The sequence below is a fragment of the Rhopalosiphum padi genome, chromosome 1, assembly GCF_020882245.1.
Source record: "Rhopalosiphum padi isolate XX-2018 chromosome 1, ASM2088224v1, whole genome shotgun sequence".
Classification (NCBI taxonomy): domain Eukaryota; kingdom Metazoa; phylum Arthropoda; class Insecta; order Hemiptera; family Aphididae; genus Rhopalosiphum; species Rhopalosiphum padi.
The window spans coordinates 58,271,686-58,297,873 of NC_083597.1; the positions used below are offsets into that span (position 1 = coordinate 58,271,686).

The window sequence follows — 26,188 nt, forward strand, 5'->3', positions numbered from 1 at the left end:
CGTGGTGACGGCCGGAAGGCCGGACAGCCACGGCGCGAGGCGTCGTGCCGGCGGACGGGCGGGCGGACGGACGGCAGAGCGAGAAGCTATAGCGATCGAGCGGGGGAGCAGGTGACGGGAGCGTGCGACGCGAACTCTAGCGTGACGACCGGGGAACCCCATCGATCCGGGGGGCTGAAATGCCGCGTGGGTGGGTGCCTCGGGCCGGCGGGTGGTGGGTAGCGGCGTAGCGCGTCCGCACGGCGTTCCGTGGCGTTGGCAGCGGCGCCACCCGCACAATACGGCCTGGCCACACACCGTCGCACCACACACAGTGTGCGTTTCGCGTCGCCGCCCGTACCCCGTAGTCCTCCGACACGACCGCGGCCGGCCGCCCGCAGACATGTCATACGGCGGCAACCGGCGTGGACGGACCGACAGCTGCTGCAGTCTGTGCTGCAGAGGTCTGACGTGAAAACGACCGGCGGACTCGCACCGCACCGGAACACGGCCACGGCAGCGGCGACCGCGGAGGCGGCGTCGGCGGCAGTAGTGGCAGTAGTGGCAGTAGTGGCAGCAGCGGTGGTGACGACGTCGGCGGTGGCGGCGGCAGTGGCACCGTCAGTGGCAGTGGCAGTGGCCGAGCGGCTGCTCAGTGCACCGGCACACGTACACCCGCAGTACAGGTAATGCTCGCGCCCGACTGCAGCCCGTTCATGTTGCCCTATTATAATACGCCTGTAAGCAGTATAAGCCTATTCGTTATTTAATGTATTATTGTTGTACTTCCTCCTACCTGCCTTGCACCCGACACTGACTGTGGCCGGTCTTGGCGGGAGGTCGCAGTATTATTATTTGTTGTCGTAATGCACTGGAAAAATACGAGTTTTTCGTTATTTCACGGTGTTTACTATGACGTGTAATTGAATTGTCAGTCGTTAGGTACGTCTACGACTCATCATCGGCGGAGCATTATACACTCTATTATAATAGTGAAATTGTATATATTAACCGTTTGGGTTGCGGTATAACATTTCGTATAAAATGGTTTCGGTTCATAACGTCATAAGAATCTTTAGCACAATAATATATGCAATATGCATTTGATTGTTATGCACCAACTCAACGGCGTGTCCGAAACACGTGTCGTAGAAAATTACCCGTTTCGCTGACCCACCCCTCGTAAGTCGCACCCCTCTTTGTGGCTTTGTCGAAGTATCGAATTCAGAGCGTATAATTTCAAATTGTCACCGCGCTGGTTTCTGTTCGGCAACATACTGATATTATAATAGGTTTTATAGCATATGGTCAACGTCCGTCCACACATAATATATCATAAATACATAGCGTAAATGCATATTACAATATAATGACCTAAATCCAACAGACCTTTAAAAAAAAAATAAAAGTGATCGCACGTCTGGGCAACCGATAGCATCGCTGATGCGATCTGACGAGCTTAAGAGGGTGACAAGGAACTGACTACCCTCTGAAGGGTGAACTGTGTACGTTTCCGCTGTTCAATAAAGTTGTGTTGAAATAATACACCAATCGTTAAGACGAGAAATGCTATAGAAACCGATAATCTATACCTGCGCGCTTGTGTCACACAACCATTATCCATGTTTGGACATTTCACTGCGTGCGATTCACTTACATCATAGTGACTAAGCATATTATTATGTATTCCTCTCAGATCCACTGTTGTATAAATTACCGACCGTTGTGTTGAACGTATGCTACGCGAGGGCTTTTAAGTTTTACTAGTTTTAGATGCTGGAAAAAGTATTATCGGTTTTACGGTGTACCTATAGTATTTTTTCTTCTGAAAACACCGGAAAGAAGGAGAGTTCATAAAAAGCATAACACGTTTCTTTCAACTTGCAGTCACCTCAATTATATCCAACACACATTTTAATACTATACTTTACTGCAAATTTTTTTGTGAAATTTTCGGTCATTTTCCAAAGAATCTATATAGTATATTTAATATTTCTTCACTGAATAAAGTATTTGAAGAAAAAAACACATCTTATAATTTTTAAGTGTAGATGTATAAGTGACATATGTATATTTTACAATTTTACATGACTAAATATCTTTAATTAACGTCTAAAATTCAATACAGTTATCTAGGATATTGGAATAGGAAGTAAATAATAAAGATAGATTTATTCAATTGATATAGGTAAAAACTAAAATTGCTCAAAAATTTTTAATCAAAAAATTTTTACCATTTTTACCTCTATATCTCTGTATAAAAACATTAAACTACATCTTCTAAGGACACGGCTTTGGACGACATTTTTAATTCGAAAAATATTTGTATTTTAAAGTTTAAACTACGAACTAAGTATTATATTCGTTCATGGTTTAAGTTATTGACTTTTAATACAATTTTTATTTTTAAGAAATTTGTAATTCTGATCGTGATATATTATATACTATAAAATAATAATTATATAACATTATTACACTGTTTAAAACTAATTAAAATTGTGATTACTTCTCGGTGTTTTAAAATACATTTTTAACTTGGTTAATTTAAGAAGAAATTATGAACTACAATAATACATTATTATAATTATTTTATAGTTGTTATTAGTTTATTACGTATATATGACGTTTGTGTGCGTTTTAATTCAAAGAATTATTCTTATAAAAAATAATTATTAATTATTAAAAAATATTGTGTTCTTATATAGTTATAACTTATAAATCATTATCAAAGTTGCTTATATAATATGAATATATTCTACCATACATCATAATATACGTGAAATACAGATTTTATGACGCGAGGGATAAGGTTTTTTTGGTTTTATTAAATCGACAACGAGTGGCAGGTACTTACAGAACTTCCACAGTTCTCTTTATATTATTTCCTCGAAAACTACTCGTACAACCACCTCTTTATAAAACGTATTATACCGTCATACGTCCATACATTACTATCCGTGTTTAATTATTGAAAAAAAAACCGCATAATTGTAAAATCAATAGCTCACTTTCTTCGCTTGAAATTTGAGATATTTTATATCTTATCACATAATATATGATTTATATTGATTCGTGCACATTATACAATTAACTATAAAGTAAATCACGCATATATTTTCATAAATTTTAACTATTATAGTTTATATCAATTTCAGTAACACGAAACTGTTTTCCTTTATGGGCTCATGTAATGCTTCAATATGTTAAATAGTAAATATATCCAGGTCAAAACAATCGTAGCAGACTAAAGGTGACTATACTTTAACAACTTTTAATGCTATTGATTTATAAAAATAGTGTATTCGGACCTCATAATATGTTAGTATTGAATAGATGACTTATTTTCATAAATATTTCTATGGTTTACATAAATATTTGGTGATTAGTATTGACTGGACAAGATTTTTCAAAACCTACAAAAATATACATATAATCAAACAAATCTTACACGTGATTGGTTTTGAAATTTGGATACATAAATAGCTGTTAAACTTAATGTCAATAATATTTTAATTTATCATGTTAATACAAATATCCAATATAGAGTTCGTACATAATATAATCTTAATATTATTATTATTATTAAAAAACGAGTGCGTGTGGTTTCTTTAAAAATATATTACGTACTTATGGCCACTAAACAATGTACAGACGTATAGCTCAATTAACGAGTCAATTATTTTAATTGTGTCATCGATGGTTGATTGTATTTAATAATACAGTCTATATTAACTATTTAAAGTAATTGTAATTAATTTGTAACTAATCATATGTTGAAATATATTTGCTATGTGCTAAAAGGATATTTCAATTAAACTTCATAAAGGAATCTTCAACAACTTATTGTATTATAGGCTGTAAAGTGTATAGTAATTAATCACTGTGCGTATGATTGTAATTATTAGTATCAATATATTATTTAAAATACATTTTGAATATCATTATACCAATATATCACAGTAATGTACTTTGTTGATGCGTGTGGGACCGCAGTAACATCTCTAACGAGCAGATTTAGCAAGCCCAGCTTACCCATATTTTAAACCTTAATAGTTTTTTTTTATTATGTCATAATAACATTTTTAAAACAGTTTTATATTATCTTATATTATAAAACGATACAAACTTTACCGAAATAAAACCAATTGGAATACTACTTTTGACACTAGTGATTATTAACACGAATAATTGCCAGAGAATAATCGAATTTAATACCTATGTCCTATACTATAGGTCCTATAGTTTAGTAGGTACCAACAACTAATTATATGTAACGGTTGACAAGTTGGCGAAGTGGGACATGTGACCGAAGCGTTTGTTTTAAATTTGTTTCAACTTTATTGTGTTTTTGTTTCTTAACAATATAAAATATGCATATTTTTTGTTTCGTTTATTTTATTTATTATAATTTATAATATATAACAAGTAAATTAAATTAAAACAAAATTTTAAAAATCTGTTACTATCACCATGTATAAAATGTATTACCTCATCACCGGGTGACCGTCTGTCTTACTATACTATTTCTTGTATATCATTACAAAATGTCGTTATAATAAGTGTATTGCTTACAATTTTATCTATAGCATAGCACAGAATAAAGAATTTTTTTATCGTAAAAATTATTATTGTTATTATATCAAATATTTTGGGAAACAACTCATTAAAATCAATTTTTAGCAATATTTTAAAATAAGTTACTGACTTTTGTAAGATAAATACGCACTTGAAATTACATATACCTAAAATACAACGACAAGTCTAAACAGTCTAACACGATTTTACATAATAAAATACAATTACAAATATTATAATATTTTTTCTATACTTAGATCCACATAGATGCGCTAGATTAACCTCCACATAAGATTCGAGATACAGAGAAATACCGATCATGAATAACGAAATTTTAGATTAAAGACTACAGACGTAATATCGCCTGGTGGTGAGATGATAAATTTTATACAGTTCGATGGTGGAGTGATAACAAATAAGTATCTTTAAATGACACTGACCGCAACATCATTAAATCAAACAAATTATTCATTATAAATTCGCATTGTATTATATTAACAATATTAGATATTTCTATAGTACACTAAACATACAGAGGTCAAAAATAATATTTAAAAAAAAAATCGAGAAGAGGGACACATCACACTAGTGCCTATGGCACTAATGTATACTATAATATTTATAAATTTTATATTTTTACTAAAATTTGAAATATATACTTGTTTGTTTAGTATTTTCTTTTTTTAGGTTTTGAGTAAAGGTATGGATATAATATGAATTTTATAGTATTATAATAAATTAAAAACAAAAGTTTATTATTATAAAAATAAAAATTGGTTAGTAACTTAGTACATTGTAATTTACTAAACAAAATTATATCATTATTTTAATAATATTATATTTTTTATATTTTTTTTAAAATGTAAACATTTTGTGTTTATACAATTTTTGTAAAAATGTATTAACAATACAACTATGATTTATACAGTTAGATAAACAGTTTGATTCATTGTCGCTTTTATTCTTATTTGTATATCTTTTTAAAATAACCATATACCCAGTATCTATTCAAATACCAATAATTTGACATGTGTTCATGAACATTTTGTGTCAACTACGAAATAATATATGCTACTGAAACAGGAACGTCCTTAGTGTTAAAATGTACAATTTAATTTGTGTAGGTGCCATCATTTTTATTTATAAACATACAATATTTATTTCCTGCATTTATTTATATTAGAATATTATTTTTTAACGAAATCGTGTTGATAGTTTTTGTTGTGACTAAATTAAATTGTTTAGCCGTTGAAAAATAAAACCGTTTATTACAGTTGTATTATGTATACTCTTTGTAGTTTAAAGGATGTATGCGGTATTGGGTATTAAAAAAAAAAAAATTAAAACACATAACAATATTTAAATGAATACGTATCAAATCGTCTAGTTCGTTAACAGAATAGTTATAAGCACTGTCGAATATAATCATTAATCGACTTTAATCACTATGTTTAATGAGTTGATATTATTACAATTTTATTATACAATAGTCAACAATAAGTCTTTATAAGTTTAAAACCTATTATAGAAATTATGTATTAAAATATTAAATATGTGAAACAGAGAAGCAAAGTACCTACCATATTATATGCATTACACACACGCGCGCGCGTTTTTGTTATTTGAATGATTTCTTTAGAATTTGTCTACACGAGGGTATATACATAATGGAACTTGGAAGTCGTTAATATTTTATTTAATGTATTCTAGGATGTCACGGTCAGGAATTTTTGCTGACGTCTTTTTAAAAATATAAAAATATGCTGATAGCGTGAACACGGATAAAAAAAAGTAAATACTTATATTATGTATAACAAAAATCGTACCGTTTCAGATAAATAAAAAAATTGTAATTTAAATACAATGCACATTGAAAGCGAATAATGTAACTGCAAAATAGAAGATTTTACTTCAGTTATTTAAACTTCCGATAGTTATTTATAATTTATGATTTGAAAAATTGGAGTAAAAAGTATTGATTATGTATAATAGCTTTCAACACGTATAATACCCGTATGACGTATTATAGGTCACTTTTGTAGATAATATATGCTCTTAATAATATAAATAACTAATAACTATACAAAATGTATAGTATTATATAGAAATATTCAACAATATTAATAGACATTTAGAAGAACAAATTTCAGTATTTTTAAATAAAATTGAAAGAACAGTAAACAATATACTTTTTTTGTGAAAACTGCGAGGTATATTTTAAATTACTCGATAAAACAAATGTTTTTGTATAATTTATAGAAAGTGAACACTTGCGTCTTAAAAATACTAACAAATATTTAATAATTATATTATGTTGAAAAATAACCTTTTATTTAAATACGTTGGATTAATAAATGTTATTACTTATAGGAGTAAAATTAATTATTTTACATTTATCGAAATGTACAGTAGACAAGCATTTATTTTGAGAACTAAAATATACATCATAACCTTGTTCTTTTTGCCGGTTGCACAACTTGTGCAAAATTCTAGTATTTTAGTAGTTTTAAATTTTAAAACACGTTGAATACTACACCTATTTCAGTTTATTGACCATCTTAGTCACGGCATTTTTTTTAATCTATCTATAGCCTTACTATAACCTTGGAAAATGTAAATATTTTAATTTTAATTGAAGCGTTTTAATCAATGGATAACAGTGAATCTAATTTTACAGTTTTTAAACGATAAATGAATAGCTATATGAACTTATAAGAGGCCAAAAAGACAGAACAGCCGTGAGTGGACAAAATTACCCCTTATAACCCCATCAAATATTCAGTTAATGGTCGAAAATTATCCTCATGTCTGTCGACAATATATAATACTATTATAAACTATTTTACTATTATAAGTAGAATAAGATTTTACTTTTGTATTATGAATGGATAAAAAATTGTTCATACATGTACTCGTATATAAAAAATACAAATAGTTGATCCTTTCATTTATGTATAAACTAGGTAACAAAATATCTAAAAACTAAACGCTAAGCTTAAATCAATTTTATTTAATACCTTTAATGTAAACCATTTATTTACATTGAGACTTTTGTCTCATTGAAACATTTAATTAACACTAATATAATATATCGTAGATCAAGTAATACCTTATAGACTATGATAATCGGTATTTGGTTATTATAAGTTAACGTTGGTAGGTAGTTATAATTTAATAAAATTTGTAACAAACAAACCAAAATTGTTTTAGTATTATTTTATTTGATACATACTTAGGGTAAATATTTCCCTGCACTCATACAAATGTACTTGAATAGTTATACATTTTTAATGTATACATTTAAATTGATATTGGATGCTTAAAATGTAATAATTGACTTTATGTATTCAATCAGGGAAAATTATTATAATGGACAACTGATAATAAATTAAATCAAATTAATTCAATAAACACTTTATACTGCCCACATCTATTATCCTACGATCGTAGGAAGATAAATAAATAAGTGAAATATATTTTTTACTTCCTACATAATATATAAATATATATACACTAATAAATCAGTAGATAAAAAATATATATATTACAAAAGACATACACATGTAGGTGTACTTATATAAATTTTAAAATATTTTATTTTAATTTTAGATTTGATTTTGAAATTGAAATTAAGTTATCTGTTTTATATTGTAAGATTAGTATTCAACGAATACTTTTGGGAGTTGAAAAAAAATTAAAATATGCATCTTTAATAAAAAAAAAAATACAAAATTTATCAAAATTTTAAAATACTACAATGAGTAGTGAGTACATTGAAATATTAAATTACTTATTCATAAAATTTTAATATTTTTGTTTGTTGATTTTTTTCCTAGAAACTTTTAGATTAAAACAATAATTCACATGTTTTACATTAATTCAAGGAGATCATGATACGTTAAAATATTTTTTACAGAATATCCAAAAAATATACATTTATGTACAACAAAATTTGTCATGGTTATTAATAATAACGCATATCATATATTATCATATAACTATACAAAATGATATACTTAATACACATATGACTATAGAATGTTTACATGTTCTGAATGCTGTGTGATAGGTGCAAGAATGCTCATCCCCACTTTTTCTTTATAATGAATTTATTCAAATTTAGATTTTAGAAATTTTTAACTGCCTATAAATACCATATTATTTTAAATTTAATACCATCATTTTATTCCTGTTTATTGTAAAGCAATTTTGTGATTTATAAAAAATTTAAAACTTTTCCGAGTACAATATATACTATGGATTCAGTATTAAATGTATTTTGCTTTTATTTTTAAAAACCATATTTAACTATAAGGATTATTATCGTTAGAATATATAATTTTAATAACTTAGTAACAAATTTTTATCTCAATACATTTTCAAAAAAAAAAAAAACCATCTGTTTAATAATTCACAGAAAAAGGGTTAATTATCATTTGAAAAAAAAAATAATTACGGAAGAAAATATAGTCATGTTTAAAAATTCCTGAATTCAGAATTTGAATGAATTCATTATTAAAGGAAAAATAAGGCTGAGCATGCTTGGGTTTATTATCTTTTATACCCGTTTAAATTTATTATAAAATACAGAATATTTTTGTCTAGTATATAATGGTGCAAAATTCATATTAATTTTTAAAAAACAATTATAACATGAAATAGTCAAAATTATTTTTTTAACATAATTATTTTTGGCAATATAATGCAATGGGGTTTTATCGATTCCATCGTTTTAATTTACATTTTCCTGGACATTTTAATAATAATAAAAGCAATATATTTTTAAAAAAAACACCAGTAGATACTACCAGCACATGTATTAACTGAAAATTTCAGTTAAAGTGTATAATAATGATATATAAACCTGTAGAATCAGCATAACAAAAGTTTAGTGAAGTCCATAAGTTTCTTATAAGTAAAAAGGTCATTTCGGCGGAATCGATATACAGCCACTACAATAACATATACCTCTACCAAGTACCACCCATAAAAGTGGATCTTCAAAAATAGTAACCACCCATCGTGTAGAATGTAGAGAATGCCTGATTATCTAATACTTAAATATTACTTAAATACATACATGATATAAAATAATCAAAACATAATTTATATAATTTTATAAATTAATATTGTTTATTATAAAAAATACTATTAAGATTACAATATTGTTTATAATAATATTATAAACATATTATGTACAGAGAAATACATTAAGCCGTGATACAAAATCTTTTTATTTTAAAACACTACAACAGTATTACTCGGGCATAAAGTGTAAAATAATATATATTATGCAAATATGTTTAATATTTCATATTTTATTCACTATTATCAAAACAAATTCACAGTTATATCCTCCAAATTTATGTAAAACACCTACATCATTTAATTCGTAAAAACAATAAAGTTTATTATTAAAGTTTATGTATAGTATAAAATGTTATCTGTTTAAATATAAGTAATAAGTACCTATATTGTTTAATGAAATAGCTCTTGATTAATACGTTGGTTTACTGTAATAAGTAAATTTATATTTTCTTAAAAAATTTGATAACATCATATGACTATCTTGGATAAAAACATAATACTATTATATTAAATCATGTATTATAAATATCGAATTTCTTACGCCATAATAATTTAACATTTTACAATATTCGTATACTCTATAATCTATAGACATAAATAATATATAAGTAAGAATATCGGCCAAATGCCTTAATGCCAATAAATATATCTGAATAATAATAATGAAAAAAATGTTTGTATTATCAAAATGAAATATAATTTTTAAGTAGGGGCTTAAAATTTAAACATAATACTTATACAAAAGTTCTTAATAGTAAAATATGATATTTTCTTGGCCTAATGACGCCATATAGCTTAATTTTAGAACTTTTGATTGTGTTAAATATGTATTTAATGAATCTTTAATCTATTTACTACTTAAGTTGAAATGACGAATAGGTAAAAAGTTATTTAAGTACTTAGGTACTTAATTATTTATTCTATGAAATAATATATACATTATTTTAAATTTTAACAATCATAATTTTATCAAATTATATTAATACCTCATAACATGAATTTATTATATCAGATCATATTTTGTACTTCTATTGTTAAATAAATACTCCTAACTATTCTTACTTAATAAGTAATTTAAAAACGTGAATATAATATTAGTTATTACACTTCCTAGTTCTTTTGGAAAATAGATATGTATGTATAGAAAAAAAAATATGCAATTAAATTATTATACTATAGAATATTAATAAAATAATTTTGATAAATTTATTATTGGAAATTATTACAATGTACATAATATGTGTACATATGTGTATGTTTATTATATTATATTAAAATAGTTATTAAAGTTATGATTGAACGGTTGTTAACCTGTTATGAAATACTATTAAACATTATGAATGTATGGTAGTTTGCCAATATTTTTTTACGCATTATGTCTTTGTAGTTTTAAGACAACCAGTATTACCTTATATTGTGTATACCTACATATATTTTATAAACTAACATAGGTAATATTTCTATGGTTTAATACGTCGTAAGTTTAGGTTTTTTATTTTTACATTTCTTTAAATGTATGGTAATAGTAAAATTGAATACACCTAAACCTAATTCCTTATTCTGTAGTGTCCCGACTTTTAAAATACAAGGTTGAAAATTATATTTTATGTGACATTTAGCGGGTTAATTGACCTCGTAAGAATAAATACATAATAATGTTTTATTCTAACCTTATTCAATTTTGATTTACACGAATATATTTCCAAAGGATCATACTATAATAATGTTTAAGGTATAATAATTACCTAGCTACAAGAAAATAAACGTATTATACCTAGTCATAATATGGTCGCGTGATACAACGAATAAACCAATAAGAACTATTTGGCTCTCAGTTTATGTAAGTTGTAGGTTTAGGTACTATAGGTTATAGGTACCTACTTGTTAATATTAATTTTCAATAATCAATAATTAGCAGCTTTAATTTGTAAATAGAATATTATAATTTAAACTATAGTACTGTAGGTAAGTATATGGAATTTTGCTAATTTTATTCAAGTATTAAAACTTTAAAACCGCCTATACCTATTCTCAAAACAAAATTATCGTAAAAATATAAAAATTTATTCCGAACTATTTATTATTAATGTTTTAATATATTAGTATATGCATGGTAGGTATGTCTCAGTTCTCAATTTATGTATATTATTATAACGTATAGTACACTTATAATTTGTACCTATATCTACGTATAAGTTATACGCATTTAAATCGATTAAAATAATATATATATTTATTTTTGACAATCGTATACAATATAGATAATATAATACATTTTTAAATATCTATAATTTAGTTATTATAAAAATAATTATTATTCTATAGAAAAAAGTATATCTATAATATATGAATATGATTCTTAAAAATTAATCCAAAAAAGTATCTATTAAGTCCCAGGTCAATAAATTCAATATTTATATTTTTCTATGACATGTATGTCATAATTTATAACAATACTTTTAGATGAAATACTTAACTGGTAATGAAATGTTCTTAATTCACTTAACTTTTCTGTAGAAAAATGGAAATAATAAATTACAAAATAATAATATACAGTAAAACCTCGATTTACAGCGGGCACCAATAACCAATTCCAACCCTGAACGCAAAAAAGTCAGTTATTCAGTTATTAAGATAATTCTTTATATTGAATGAAGTCTAGAGAAAAAAAAAATGTTTTTTTTTGTTTCACAGTAAGTATATAATATTATATAAACTTTAAAAGTCGATTTAAAATGTAAATATTATTATTATTAAATTAACCGATGTACCCATACTAGCTAATTTAATCACAATCACAACTTTAGCCCTTAAAAACCAAAAATTATTTTAAGAACCCATAGCCGCGGGGTTCGTTGTAAAACACCGGCTTCACTGTAAAACACCGCGTCGTATCGAGTTTAATATAATATTCAACTTGTATAGGTTACAAACATTTTGTTACTTATATTTGAATATACGAAACACTACACTCCCGGCTTTACACTGCAGGTGTAATTGGTAGGTACTTCATATGCAGGTACAAGTGTACAACGGTAACCAGGATGATTACATCAGAACACGTGTTTTCCTTCTCATGTCCTAAAACCTTTAAATTATACACTCAGATTTAGATAAATATATGTAGTTAATGTATTTTAAATTTGAGTATAGGTATAGGACCGTATAATCTATATAGCATAACAAGACAGATGAAAATTTTGAAATTAAAATCTAGTCACGAAACAGTCCAACTTTACATGGGGGCTAGGTGTATACTTATTAGGTACTTACACTATATTAAATAGATAGGCACCTAGGTACCTATATTATATTTAATTTATTATTGCATTCTTAATGTTTTTGTATAGATTTATTTTTAATACAATTTGGAGATCACTCATATCATGCATTTATGTGACATGCATTGTATAAGTTAAATTCAAATTATAAAGCTTTTAATTGCGAAAATCATAAAGTATACCAAATAAATAATAATAATAAAAATAAACACACGACCGATGTCGACTGAACAGTGAACATAATTTCCCTTTGTATGGTATTTCAAAATGCGTATAAAAATTCCGGCAACCGCGTCGTTGATGAAATAAATCAATTCTGCAGATCGATAGAACGGTCAAACACCAAAAAAAAATTTGGAAAAAGGTCACGTCGTTTAACAGCGATCTGCCATAATATATTATATATTATACAATATATATTTACCCAGAATGAGAATAGTAGGTGTATAATGTACAGAGTGTCCTTCGTGCATTTGATATTCGTTCATACCTATTACAGCCCGCCTACCAGTAGACCCTTGCCCAAACTTTAAAGCTTACACGACTGATTTGTAAAATGTATTTATTATATTTATTTATATATTTACATAAAAGAGTAAATGACTCTAAAAAAAACATAAATTATTGACTATCTCGCGGTTTTTAATAAAATACAAAAAAATTAAAATTAAGAAAAAAAGTTTAAATTAACGCAGAATAAATAGATAATCAAAAAACATTAAAAATTATAATACTAGTAATGAATTGTGCCTATCAACTGTTTCTATATTTATATTTATGCTATACGCGCAGTTATAGGTACTTAGTTTTTCAAAATCGTACATTTAAAAGATGCGTATAGGTTAATTCATATCGAGATTTAGTTAGGGAAAAAAGCCATAGGTTAGAAAAATGAATACGGTGAATCGCCCTGTATAATACATATTATACAAAGGTACCCTACGTTGAGAAATCCTGAACGATTTAAAACGATTATTACCCGCGCAGGTATCTGCATGACGTCGCTGCAGCCGTGTACCTATATCCTCATACCTAAAATGTATAATAATAATAATGATGATAATGATTTAAAATGATTATTTCATTATGGATCTCGTTGTCGTGTGCATTAAAGTGGAACCCAAGTGTGTCGGTTTTACTTTTTTTTCGAAACTCGCCCGCATACTGGTTTTCTCCCCGCCGCGGCCTCCTCCGACCACAATCGTAGCCGACTAGCTGTTGCCACCGCACCACGATCGTGTGCCCTACTACAAAAATAAGCCGCCGTAACGGGTTCCTCCAATAGTCCAATGGATATGGAATCGTATATTATAATTATTACTATTTTGAAGTTCGGAATCGGGATTCCGCCGAGTGCCGAGTAACAACCAGCCAGCCAGCCAGCCAGCCAGCCAGCCGCGTGTTGGTCTCGCCCCGTCCGTCATCCGTCACGCCGCCGTCCGTCCGTGCGCGACGTTCGCAGACCGCAGTGCCAGTCGCGCCGTGTGCCAGTGTCCGACACGCGTGTATCGTGCCCGTCCAAAACTCATCATTTTTTATACTCGTACAATTTTTTTTTTTTTAATTTTTATTATTCAGTGCCGTGTATTTCATTGTGTCGACAACAATAAAACAATTTACTTATATAGGTATGCCTAGGTAATACTAATATAATTTTATCTAACGCTTTTATTTATTTTTTTTTACTTCCCATTGATTGATATTCGATGAGTTTCCCGCGCGTTCGTCAGACCGTCTGCGCGTCTTTTTTTTAATTAAACAACTCGTAGATACGCTTACTTGTGTAAACATGGATGTAATACATAAAATATCAGATATATTAACTAACAAATAACAATTAGAATTAAAATATAATTAAATATTATATTTTATACCGACGTACTGCTTATACCTAATAATGATATAATATTATATTTACGTATATGTTATGTATACAGCATATTATTATTTTTGTTATTTTTGAATCTGATTTCAGACACATGGGTACGTATTATATTATTTTACATGTAAATATTATGTATTTATTCTGCAGTTATTCCCGACTAAACGATACCTATGTTATAGAATTATTGATCTTATAGGTTGACGATTGTCATAATATCTCGAAATAGAAGAGAATCTTGGGTATCTACCTACCATTTATCTATGTATCTTTATTAATGTATGTTTTATTTTATTTTATTCGCTTCCTCAATAATATACAAGCAGATTTTCAGATAGTACCCATGTGCTATTTTGTCGTGTCGATGTAACTATACGATTTTTTAGATTTTTATTTTAATAATTTTCCGTTTAAGATTTAATTATTAATCATTTTCATTATTTTCAATATTAGTTTAAGTGCAATTATATTTCATTAGGTTACACTCATTAATTATATTAACATTTTAGTTGATACATTTTTTTTTTCAAACAAATTCGTTGGACAAGATATTTTTCTTTGAAGATTTTTTCGTTTTATTGATTACTTTTTTTTTAATAGCTACTAGTTTACAAACTAAGATAATATCTCAACAATTAAAAAATATTATTAATTACTTGTAATAAGATTTCTTTTAAGAATACTATAAGTAATATTGAAATGATTAGATGGTTTTTTCAAATTTATAATTTGATTTTTAATGCAATAGGTAATAATATACCTAAGAACTCCAGACACTACATTTAACTGTTTATGACGTAACACGTAGGTATCTATATTACTATTAATATAGTATAATTGATTGTAAATTTATAAATTCAAATTTAAAATTTGTAATCAATGATATTTGATATTTGGTATACAACATACTTTGTCATATATAATATAAATTATATGACATTATTAGTTGTTCATAAATTAATAATACAAAAAATAATTTGAATTATGTATAAATTATTATATTATTTGCAAAAAACTTATATTATAATTAGATATTAGTAATACATGAGGTTTTATTTGAATTTCTATTATGCTTTTAATAAACTTACTTATCTGCATTATAAAGTATGAATTATGTAATACCTATACCTAATTCTTATAACCTATATATGTAGGTGTATTTAAAAAGTATAAAAATATATTAATACAAACCTAAAATGTAGATAAGGTAATAAGTATATCACATTATTTATTTTTTATTACATTTTAACGAAATACGATTACTTAGTGTAAAATATAGGTACCTACTATAAATGTTTTTTTAAAAATAAAGTTATCGTTCGTCAGCATTATTAATACCTAAATCACTTATGTCCATTTAAACACGTAATGTAGGTAAGTTATATATTTTTTATTTCGATCGGATTAAATAGGTTCAAACGTTATTTTAAGAAATATTCAGTGAGTTCGTTTTTTGTGACACTTTTTTTTATTAACCAATAATATTAGTATTACCTAGCAAATACCTATACACAATGTTAAATGCTTTGTATACAACAATGCAACAGGTGTCAATAGTTATATAGACACGCGTTCGTATAAGCTAAATCATAATTTTATTATACATATAACGTTTGCCAATAATATTATTTAAATATTTTAAGCTGCGTAATGAACGATATTTTATTAGAATACTTCAACATTTTATACCAACAATTGAATATGACTAATTTATAAGAAGAAAAAAGAAATATATTAAATAACTCTGATTTTTAAATCGTAAAAATAATCAGAACAATTTGTATTAATAATATTGATTTCGATTATTATTGCATTTATGCATAACAATGGCACACGGATATAAAACATAATAATATATGGCTACTATTACTTAGTAAGCCCACCTATGTAATAATATGTGTAGTGACTGGTGACTGGTGTGCACCAAATACCAATTGTGTATATACGTTCGTTAAGTTCATCATTTAGTTTTCAACATTAGGCATTATACATTGCTTACATTTTTTGTAAAAATTATGTTCAATTGTTTGTTCTAATTAGAAGACAAATAACCTCTTAATATATGTTTTTATTTATACAATTTCTTAATACTGAACATTTTTATTTTATTTGTTTATTATCCTGTCATACATTTTCACGCATAAGTAGCGATGATACATTCATAGCTATAGGTAGCAAACATTGTTTTACTGGTCTATTTTACTCCCAAAATAAGGTAAAAAGTTACCCTTATATTTGTTTTGGTCAACTTTACCTGACTACCTACCGCTTTTAATCATCAAGTTTTTAAGATTATTAAAAGATATTTTAATTGTTTTGTTGTGTGCTTAAATAAGAGTACCTATACTTAAAAATAAATAATGATTACAGTTTTCTCAAAAACTGCTTACTGAAAAACTCTAGAAAATCGATAAAAAAAATATTAATAATATAGAACTTAAAAGGGACACTTATACTAGAGCTTCGTCCTTCAAAAATGTGTCGTTGTGGCATTGTGCTAAATAATTCCAAAAGTTGATATTAATACTTGTAGTTTTTACATTTCTCGCCTTGCGCATATCACAAAACGATCTCAACCTTTGTAGGTTGACGTAGAATATAAAGCATAATATGAGGTTTATATTGTGGATTTTTATATTAATTCGGTATAAAAAATATAATATACAAATATAATGGTATACTACTATGGACTATGGTCACTATATGGATAGTTTAATACGTTCTTAGTTTTATACAGTAAATCGCCGTAATTATGCATGTTTTTCATTTATTTTCATACATATTATGGTATTTGATTATATTACCATAACAAAACAATTCTTGTACTGTTTAAAATTAAGATAATTAAGATGAATGCACTAGGTGTGTAGTTATCTTGTATATATTATTATATTCACACGAAACTCATTATAAAATAGTTAAAAATTACAAGTCTATAGTTCGTCAGATAAATTAAGCATCAGACATATATTATTATGTAGTATAATGTGCAGTACCTATTATAAAATAACCGATAAAGATCAAAATATGGTTGACAAAAAAAAAAATAATAATAAAGAAAAAAACTACAAAAATGAAGTTTAAACTTTATATTTTATTTTTTATTATAAATTAATTCTGATTACAAATCTATACAAATAATAATTTTAACTAAGATTATATTTATCTGAAGTGCATATTAAAAACTTTTTTTGGTTTACCTTACTATCCTTTTTTGTTTAGAATAATTTATATATTATTGTCATATTATGTTATTATGTATTTATTATAAATAATATGACTTTATTTTTATTTTATTGGACCAATCAAGTTTTTATTTGATCAAATTTATTTTATTATACTTTTATACAGTTGTTTTGATTTACATGATCTGTATTTCATTTATTAATTATTTATTTAGGTACATCCTATTTATTTATTTCATAATATAACGATATAAATACGAGTATACTAGGACATCTAGCCAGTTCGATTATCAAATTAAATTCGTGATTAGAAAATTAGACTAATGTCAAAGAACTAAAACATTATAACATAATAGTAAAATATAAAAATTTAGTTTTTTTTCGTAATTGAAAATTATACGGTGAATCATCGAGCATCCTCACCCCCATTTTTTTATTTTAATAATACGTTTATTAAAATTCTGATTTTTGAAAGTTTTAAACATACTTAAAACAGTTAAAACCCTATTTTTACATTCTTGTGATTTGTTGTATCCACTACTTAACAGGGGTGGCTTTAGTTCTTTGCCTGGGGGAGCCAATATTTTTTTTACATTTATATTATAAAAATTATACATAATTAAATCAATGAAAATATTTGACAAAATAAGAGTAATAAGATTTCTTGGGGGGCATGGCCCCTACGACCCCCTAAAAGCCACCCCTGCTACTTAAGGAGTGTCTTGTTGTTTTTTCATATAAGAATTCCACATTTTTACTGTACATTACGTATTTACTATAGTTATTTTTTTTTAAATTTTATGTATCTACCTAATTCAAAATTCGAATAAGTACCTACTTAATTTGTCAGTTATTAAAATGTTCATATTAAGGATAATATAATCCTTAAAAATAGTTTAACAAAAGCTAAAATAAATGTAATATCAAATCTAGTGTTAATATACTCGAATCATTTTTATAAATTATAAGTATTGATAATATACCTAAATCGCTAAAATTTCAAATTATTGAAGTCATTACATCTCCCAAATTCATTATCATGGATCTAATTATTCTTAGTATATAGCCATATAGGTATCTAAAGTTAAATAACTCAAAAACTACACGTTTGAATTTTGATTTTGATTCGTTAACATTTTTAGATAAATTATCCTCTAAATAATTAATTGGTTTTCATTTCTCAAGAACTAGAAAATTTAAGTACCTATATTTAAAAATTCTAAAACATCAGATTTTGAAAAATTGCATTATTGAAAAAGAAAAGGTGGATAAACGTGCTTGATGAATCACGCTGTGTATAACACGTGATCACGTGATCATAGAACAATTTTTTTTTTTTAAAATTAATTCGACTAGTACATTGTGAAAAAAAAAATTAAAATACTTTCAGTTGGATTTAAGCATTCCCTTTTGGTTTAGATAACATTATATCCATATAGGGTTTAGATATTATTTTATAGTCTAATTATATATTATAACCTGTTCATAATCTCTATCGTCCGCGACGGTTAGAAATAAACACGCAGCAATGCAGCATTGATGGATGCGGTTTATTTATTTTCGCGATATGTTTGCGTTTTCATTGCAGTTTTATATAAAATACCACAATCGGCACAATCGCCTTTATTAAAAGCTTACTATTACAATTATTTACTCGCTAATCGCCTTATTGTTATACATTGTGTATCCTACTACCTAGGTGACTTGTTCTATATCGACAAAATTCTCCTTTCGATTACATCACGATATTAATTAGTCAATCCCATATACAATTCTATAATAGAAAAAATATTCATTTATAGAATGAAACAAAAATAATCTACATACTATCTACTACGTTAACGTTAAGTTGTTAATTACATTTTAATGGTCTATTCCCATATTTTATTTGCAATATAATAATATTCTACACTATGATACGACTATATTATTGTGATGTACTTACGGAAATGCATATTGTCAGATAGTACTTGGCTGTTTTTTTTTTTTATGGCATTTAGCGTTATAAAAAGCAGAAAATATGTGTACATTTTTAATTTATATCATGTGTAGTACCTACTAATTATTTTAAAACCAAAAAATAAGGGCTGAAATAATGTTTATGATATTGCTATGTTTTTAGATAACCTACGCAGTTGAGCACATTAGTTGAAAGCATCACAAAGCGACCATCTATCATGGACGTCCCAGATAATCAAATATTAGGAATGGAGAAAAAACATAAACTATGCTTTAGAAGCATTCAAGGTATGTGTTAAAATGGTACCTACCTATAATATCTAACACTTTGAGTAGGTATAAAATAAAAACGTACATATTTTTATCTATATTACCGCAAGTATAAGTTTTAGGTTTTTTTTTATTTGTATAATTTTTTCCGACAAATTTTATTATTATAGACATGATACCAGCTCGTGCGGTATTATATTTAATGTCATTCAGTGGATTTTTGGTCAGTTTCATGATGCGCACTGATATTAATATTGCCATGGTAGCAATGGCCAAAATGAGATTACGGTCTGAAAACTCGTCAAATTTAACCGAACTTTATTGTTACACTTCGGTTTCAAACGGCACACAATCATTTGAAGATCAAAAACCAATGGTAAAATATAATAATATTACTTGACTATTTATCGCAAATCTTTAATTTACATTTTAAAATTACAATTACAAATGTAGCTATTTTAAAATGTATTCATGTATAATTATTGATTCTACTGTGCAGTAGGAGTACCTATAAGGCTATAAATACATATTTACTGGTATTTTTATGAAACTAATAAAAGCATATTTAAAAACTATTATAAAGATGTAATAATATTATTTTATTCCTATTTAAATCAATATGTTTTCAGGAAGAGGGTGAATTTGATTGGGATTCTACAGTGCAATCTGCAATTCTTGGTTCATTTTATTGGTGTTATATATTATCTCAAGTAGTCGGTGGTGTCTTAACACAACGTTTTGGAACCAAGACGGTGTTTGGGTTCTCACAATTAACAACAGCAATTGCTTCATTGCTCATACCTCAGGCAGCTTCATTGCATTTCTCGGCAGTCATAGCATTGCGATCACTTCAAGGAATGGCATCAGTTAGTATAAATAAATAGTATATTGTAAGCATAGGTGTTTGTATACTAATATTTAATATTACCTATATACCTTCAAATTTCTTTGTTATATTATACTTAGATAAACAAGTACCCACCTACTATAAGATTGTTGTATGATGTAACTTGCATTAAAATCATCCAAATTAATGTTTTTGTTTTTAATATTATATAGATATTAAATAAAGGTAGTTAAAAATCATGATTATCATTCCTAAAAATAGTATTATAGAAAAAAAATCAAGTTCTATCAACGTTCAATAAAATAACTAATTTAATTCGTAAGTAATTCCTAGTTTTGTATCTTTGTCTACATCTTTAAAAGTATAGTTAAACTTGAAAATTTAAGTCATGAAATTATTCAATGTTTCAAAAATACAATAAGTATATGAAAGGTATAACTTTAAAAAAATTTGAAAAATTGTAAAGTTGATGAATTTAGAGTTACTCATGAAGTTTTTTCCCCAGTATTATACAATAACAATCAACTAGACCAGAAATTGATCTAAGACATAGTCTTAAGATTGACTATTCATGTAATACATATTTTATAATTTTATATGACATATTTACTAAATTTGTATTGTTTATTAGAATGCTAAAATTAATTGCTTTCAACTTTTAAATTTAAATGTAAGACTAATGTAACAAAATAAACATCATGCACTTACTTAAATAGTTATCCTAGCTAAAAGTTATGTCTTATTGTTGTATTGTAGTTAACTAAAAGTGTAAATATATTAGATTGTATACTAGTGTCTGGTACACATTACATACCAATCCTGATACTATGCCTCTTGACTGTAAACAATGTTGATTAAATTTGTTTTTGTAATTTTCCAGGGACTTACTTGGCCTGCAATGTATGCACTTGTTGGTATATGGATACCATCCAACGAACGAACCAGGTTCATGTCATCATTCCAAGGTATGAATTTGTTCCGAATCACATCGGTGCTTTAAATAGTATTAGATTATGCCAGTTTGAAAAAAAATTAAAGGTCACTTTGAAGTGTATTAAACTAGGCAATTTAATTTGTGACCCTTGTAATTAAAAGAAAATCATATACATCAAGAAACTTTCGAACTATAGGAATGTTTAAGACTTCTTTGGCAATGGGCCAATTTGAGTATTGAATTTCGAGATGTCCCTTGTCCATTATTTGGCATTACTTACCATTCAGATTTTATTTCAAGTTTCAACATACTATACCTAATGATATTATATCTGCTATAAAGATAATACTTACCTAAATTTATTTGTTACAAAAAATGCATAAATTATATATATTTATATGTATGTATATTCAATTGAGTATATGTAAATATATTTATATATAGAATAGATATTCTGTTAATTAAACAAAGTCTTTTTATCATTTTGTTATATGTATATTATATAGGTACTATATAAGTAGGTAATAATTTTGGGAGACATATGTTTAACATTTTTATTTATAGTGAAGGTTATCTACAATAATTCCAGTTACTACACATGCAGTGCTGTAGCTGTTTTTTTATAAATTTTATTTTACATTTTAAACTAACTTAAGAAATATTATTAAAATACTTTTTTTTTTAATTTTTATACATCCTTAATTTAGGAAAATTATCAAATTACTCAGAAATTAAAATTGTATTGTATACTGAGTACTTGTTATAATTAATATAATACAATTTAAAATTAATTAAAGATGAAATTAACTAAAATTAAATTTTTTTTTTTGTTTTTGTATAAATTATTTCAAAAATATAAACAATATATTTTTATTTTTAATGTGAACTTAGATTTTTTTCACTTAATTTAAAATTATTTGATCATTAAAATACCAAATCAAAAGTATAAATTATAATTTCAACATCTAATATTATTTAAATACCTAAATAAATGTATAGTTAGTCTTTAAGAAAAATAGTAAAAAAAAAAAAAAAAAATGATGAAGGTATGTGTGGTGATGTGCAGATGGGAGGTCGCAACGGGTAAACAAGTATATTTATCTATCTGTCTATTTGTGATATATGTGTAACTGGCGTCTAGGTTAGGTGGTAATTGAGCTGTTGCCTGGGTGACAGGGTTTAGTTTCGGGATTGGACTGACGTACATGGTATGCGGTTTCATTATTGGCAACTATGGATGGCGAGTGGTGTTTTACATGAATGGTTCATTGGGTGTCGCATGGTGCTTGCTATGGTGGTTACTAGCTTTTGATCTGCCTCACAAACATCCAAGAATCACTAGACGTGAACTGAATTATATCAATGCCAACATTGGAGAAAATATCATTAACACAAAAGTAATATAAAATATTACAGATCTTTCTATAGGTACATAATTTATTTAAAAATTGTGATTTTATTTAATAGGATTTAAAAGTCCCATGGTGTTCTATTATGACCTCCATTCCAGCATGGTCTATTGGTATAACAACATTTGGTCGGATATGGGTCCATTATACATTTATAATATACGGTCCATCTTACATGAAGACAATATTAGGTTTCAGTATACAAAAGGTTTGTTTGTTTCATATATTTTTTTTATACTATGTATTAAAATAAAGAACATCTATTATTAAAAACAATATTGAAATTTATAGAATGGATTTATGAATGGAGCTCCATTTTTGTGCAGTTATCTTTCTTCTGTAGTTTTCTGTTATGCAGCTGACTTCATTATAGGCCGTAATCTTATGAGCTTAACTAATGTCCGTAAAATGTTTACAGCTATATGTAAGTAATTGGAATTAATTTCTTTAATGATTAACTGTATATACTTAAATAATAATGTGTACATATTTTATTATTTTTATAGCTCAAGTCATTCCTGGCCTATTAGTTCTGACTATAGGTTATTTAGGTTGTCAGATCACATTGATTTTGATAATTTGGTTTGTAGCAGTTACACTGATAACTGCATCATATGCTGGAGCAATGGCAAATGTAGTTGATATTGCACCAAACTTTGCCGGACATATATTAGCATTTGCACAAACTATACATATGTCTGCAAGTTTTTTGTCTCCCCTTGCTGCTGCCATTATGCTTCAGGACAATGTAAGAAAGTTTAATATAGTTTTTTTTTTTTTTAAATGTGTACATATTTTTTTGAATATTAATGTTTATTGACATTTATCCATTTAGCCAACTTTGGAGAGATGGCGTAGAATATTTGCTGTGACTGCTTGTGTGGCGTGTGGAACTTATGTCATGTACCAGTTTGGCGGTACGGCAAAAGAACAAGTCTGGAACAATCCAAATCGCAAAAATAATTCTGGTTCTGTTCGTGTTTCACCTGAAAATAATCAGCTTATTGTCAACAATAAAACTGATCCAGAAAGAGGAGATGGTTAGAAGTTCAGATGAAACTATTCAAGAAAATAACAATGGCGTACTTAGGTCCCCCACTTATAGGGGCAAAATCAAATTATTTTTACGAACGTTAATTGTGATATATAATATAATTTACAACAAAAGAGATAATTAGCGCTGATTACAAAATCGGAACTTCAATAAATCTCATCATTCCAAAAAAGACAGTGTTCTAAACTTAATATTATATTTTATTATAATTTAAAACAAATTTTAATGTTTGTAATCATAGAATTTTTAAGTGTGTGACCTTGTGTCCTCTAATACGAATTAAGTAGAGTAGATATATCAATCAATTACTATGTATATTTAAATAGGTGTTTTATTTATTAGAACTAAGTTGTAGAAGAAGATGTATGGACATTTTCTAAAAAAAAAAAAAAAAATGAACAAGTGATTGGACAGTAATAAGTTGTTAAACCTATTTATTAGTATAATTTTTTCCATCAAGTATAAAAAGCCATTTTAAAATTTACAACCTGGTTATTTCTACTTGTGCTCATATTTTTAGTTAAAATGTTATTTATTACTAGAATTGTAGATCAACAATGTGCCTTACCAGATTCATTTTAGAAAGTTTTTTTGGATTTAATGATGTTTTTCAATTTTAAGTTCTTTATTTTATTACATATTTAAAAAAATAAATATATTTCTCTTTACTAGTAATACTATTTTATTATAGTATTACTATTATTCTAAGTAAAACTTATATGAACAGTTCTAAACATTATTCTGCAATCGACTATTTCTTTTCACAAATCAAAAAATTAACCTTAAACATTTATATTAAAACAAATCTACCTCCACTATCTATATATAATGTATTTATTTTTCAGAATATATGTAAGCCTAGATATTGTATTTAATGAGTTTTTTAACTGGGCAAATGTAGTAGATTATATAGCCTAGATTAGAACTCTATTGTGCTTGTTTCAGATTTTTTATTTTTATAAAATATTTATAGATGAGTTTTAATAAAATGTAATAATAATAATTAGGCGAATTATTTAAATAAAATGAGATTTATAATATACATCAAACTAATCATTTTTTAAATTAGCAATAAAAAAAAACCATTTTAATAAATAAAAACCCTTGGATCAATTTTGTTTGTGAACATTTAATCAAAATTCATCTGAGTATTTTTTATTTATACAACACTAAATAATGCTTAAAAAAAATAAGTAAAATAAAATTGATATTATTTATTTCATTTTTACTAGTTTATATGTTTATAGTTCTAAAAAAAAAATACACTAATAATGTACTTACGTTAACTGTAAATATGTACACTAAATAATTTTGTTGGAAGACATCTTGATTTTATTTATTTACTACATTAATTGAAATATATATTTTTAATAGATTTATCAAAATTTAATAAACATTAATAATTTTTTAGCTGTAATTGTGTTAAGCATATAATTACTACTAAACAACACTCGTATAATATTGCATGTACTATTTGAAGTATGGTATGGAAATTTATAGAATTACTTTAAATGTATTGATGTATTGATCAAAAAGTAAATGAGATCAGGTCGTATTATGTACTAAAATGAAACGTTTATTTACTTTTGTTAAAAAACAATGTATCAAAATTAATATTGTGTTCAAATGTTCGAAAAAAATATAATAAATTTAAAATTCTAAATTGCATCTTTTAGGTACTTATTTTAAATGATTGGTCATTGGCTTAACGCCTCTGTAGTATTT

At 26.9% G+C, this 26,188-nt stretch overlaps 1 protein-coding gene across 4 annotated transcripts; it reads left to right on the forward strand.

Moving 5' to 3' along the window:
* Nucleotides 1-245: 245 nt before the first annotated feature.
* Nucleotides 246-26,131, forward strand: LOC132918614 (sialin). Of its 4 annotated transcripts, none has more exons than XM_060979961.1 (10): nucleotides 246-665; nucleotides 20,113-20,237; nucleotides 20,390-20,595; nucleotides 20,849-21,085; nucleotides 21,947-22,031; nucleotides 23,177-23,397; nucleotides 23,468-23,617; nucleotides 23,701-23,833; nucleotides 23,916-24,157; nucleotides 24,245-26,131. In XM_060979961.1, exons 2-10 carry the CDS (start codon nucleotides 20,168-20,170, stop codon nucleotides 24,452-24,454), a joined length of 1,554 nt encoding a protein of 517 aa, XP_060835944.1. In that variant the 5' UTR covers nucleotides 246-665; nucleotides 20,113-20,167; the 3' UTR covers nucleotides 24,455-26,131. The 4 variants fall into 4 exon arrangements, with proteins under 4 accessions (XP_060835944.1, XP_060835945.1, XP_060835946.1 ...); XM_060979962.1 differs by lacking the exon at nucleotides 246-665 and adding an exon at nucleotides 14,242-14,561; XM_060979963.1 differs by lacking the exon at nucleotides 246-665 and adding an exon at nucleotides 14,242-14,551.
* The last annotated feature ends 57 nt before the right edge of the window (nucleotides 26,132-26,188 follow it).

Excerpts from the sequence above, each read along its gene's own strand:
- LOC132918614 (XM_060979961.1), top strand. The coding sequence starts at position 20,168 with ATGGACGTCCCAGATAATCAAATATTAGGAATGGAGAAAAAACATAAA. Across the intron at positions 20,238-20,389 it reads ATGCTTTAGAAGCATTCAAG|ACATGATACCAGCTCGTGCG; the intron begins GTATGTGTTAAA and ends TTATTATTATAG. Across the intron at positions 24,158-24,244 it reads CCATTATGCTTCAGGACAAT|CCAACTTTGGAGAGATGGCG; the intron begins GTAAGAAAGTTT and ends TTATCCATTTAG.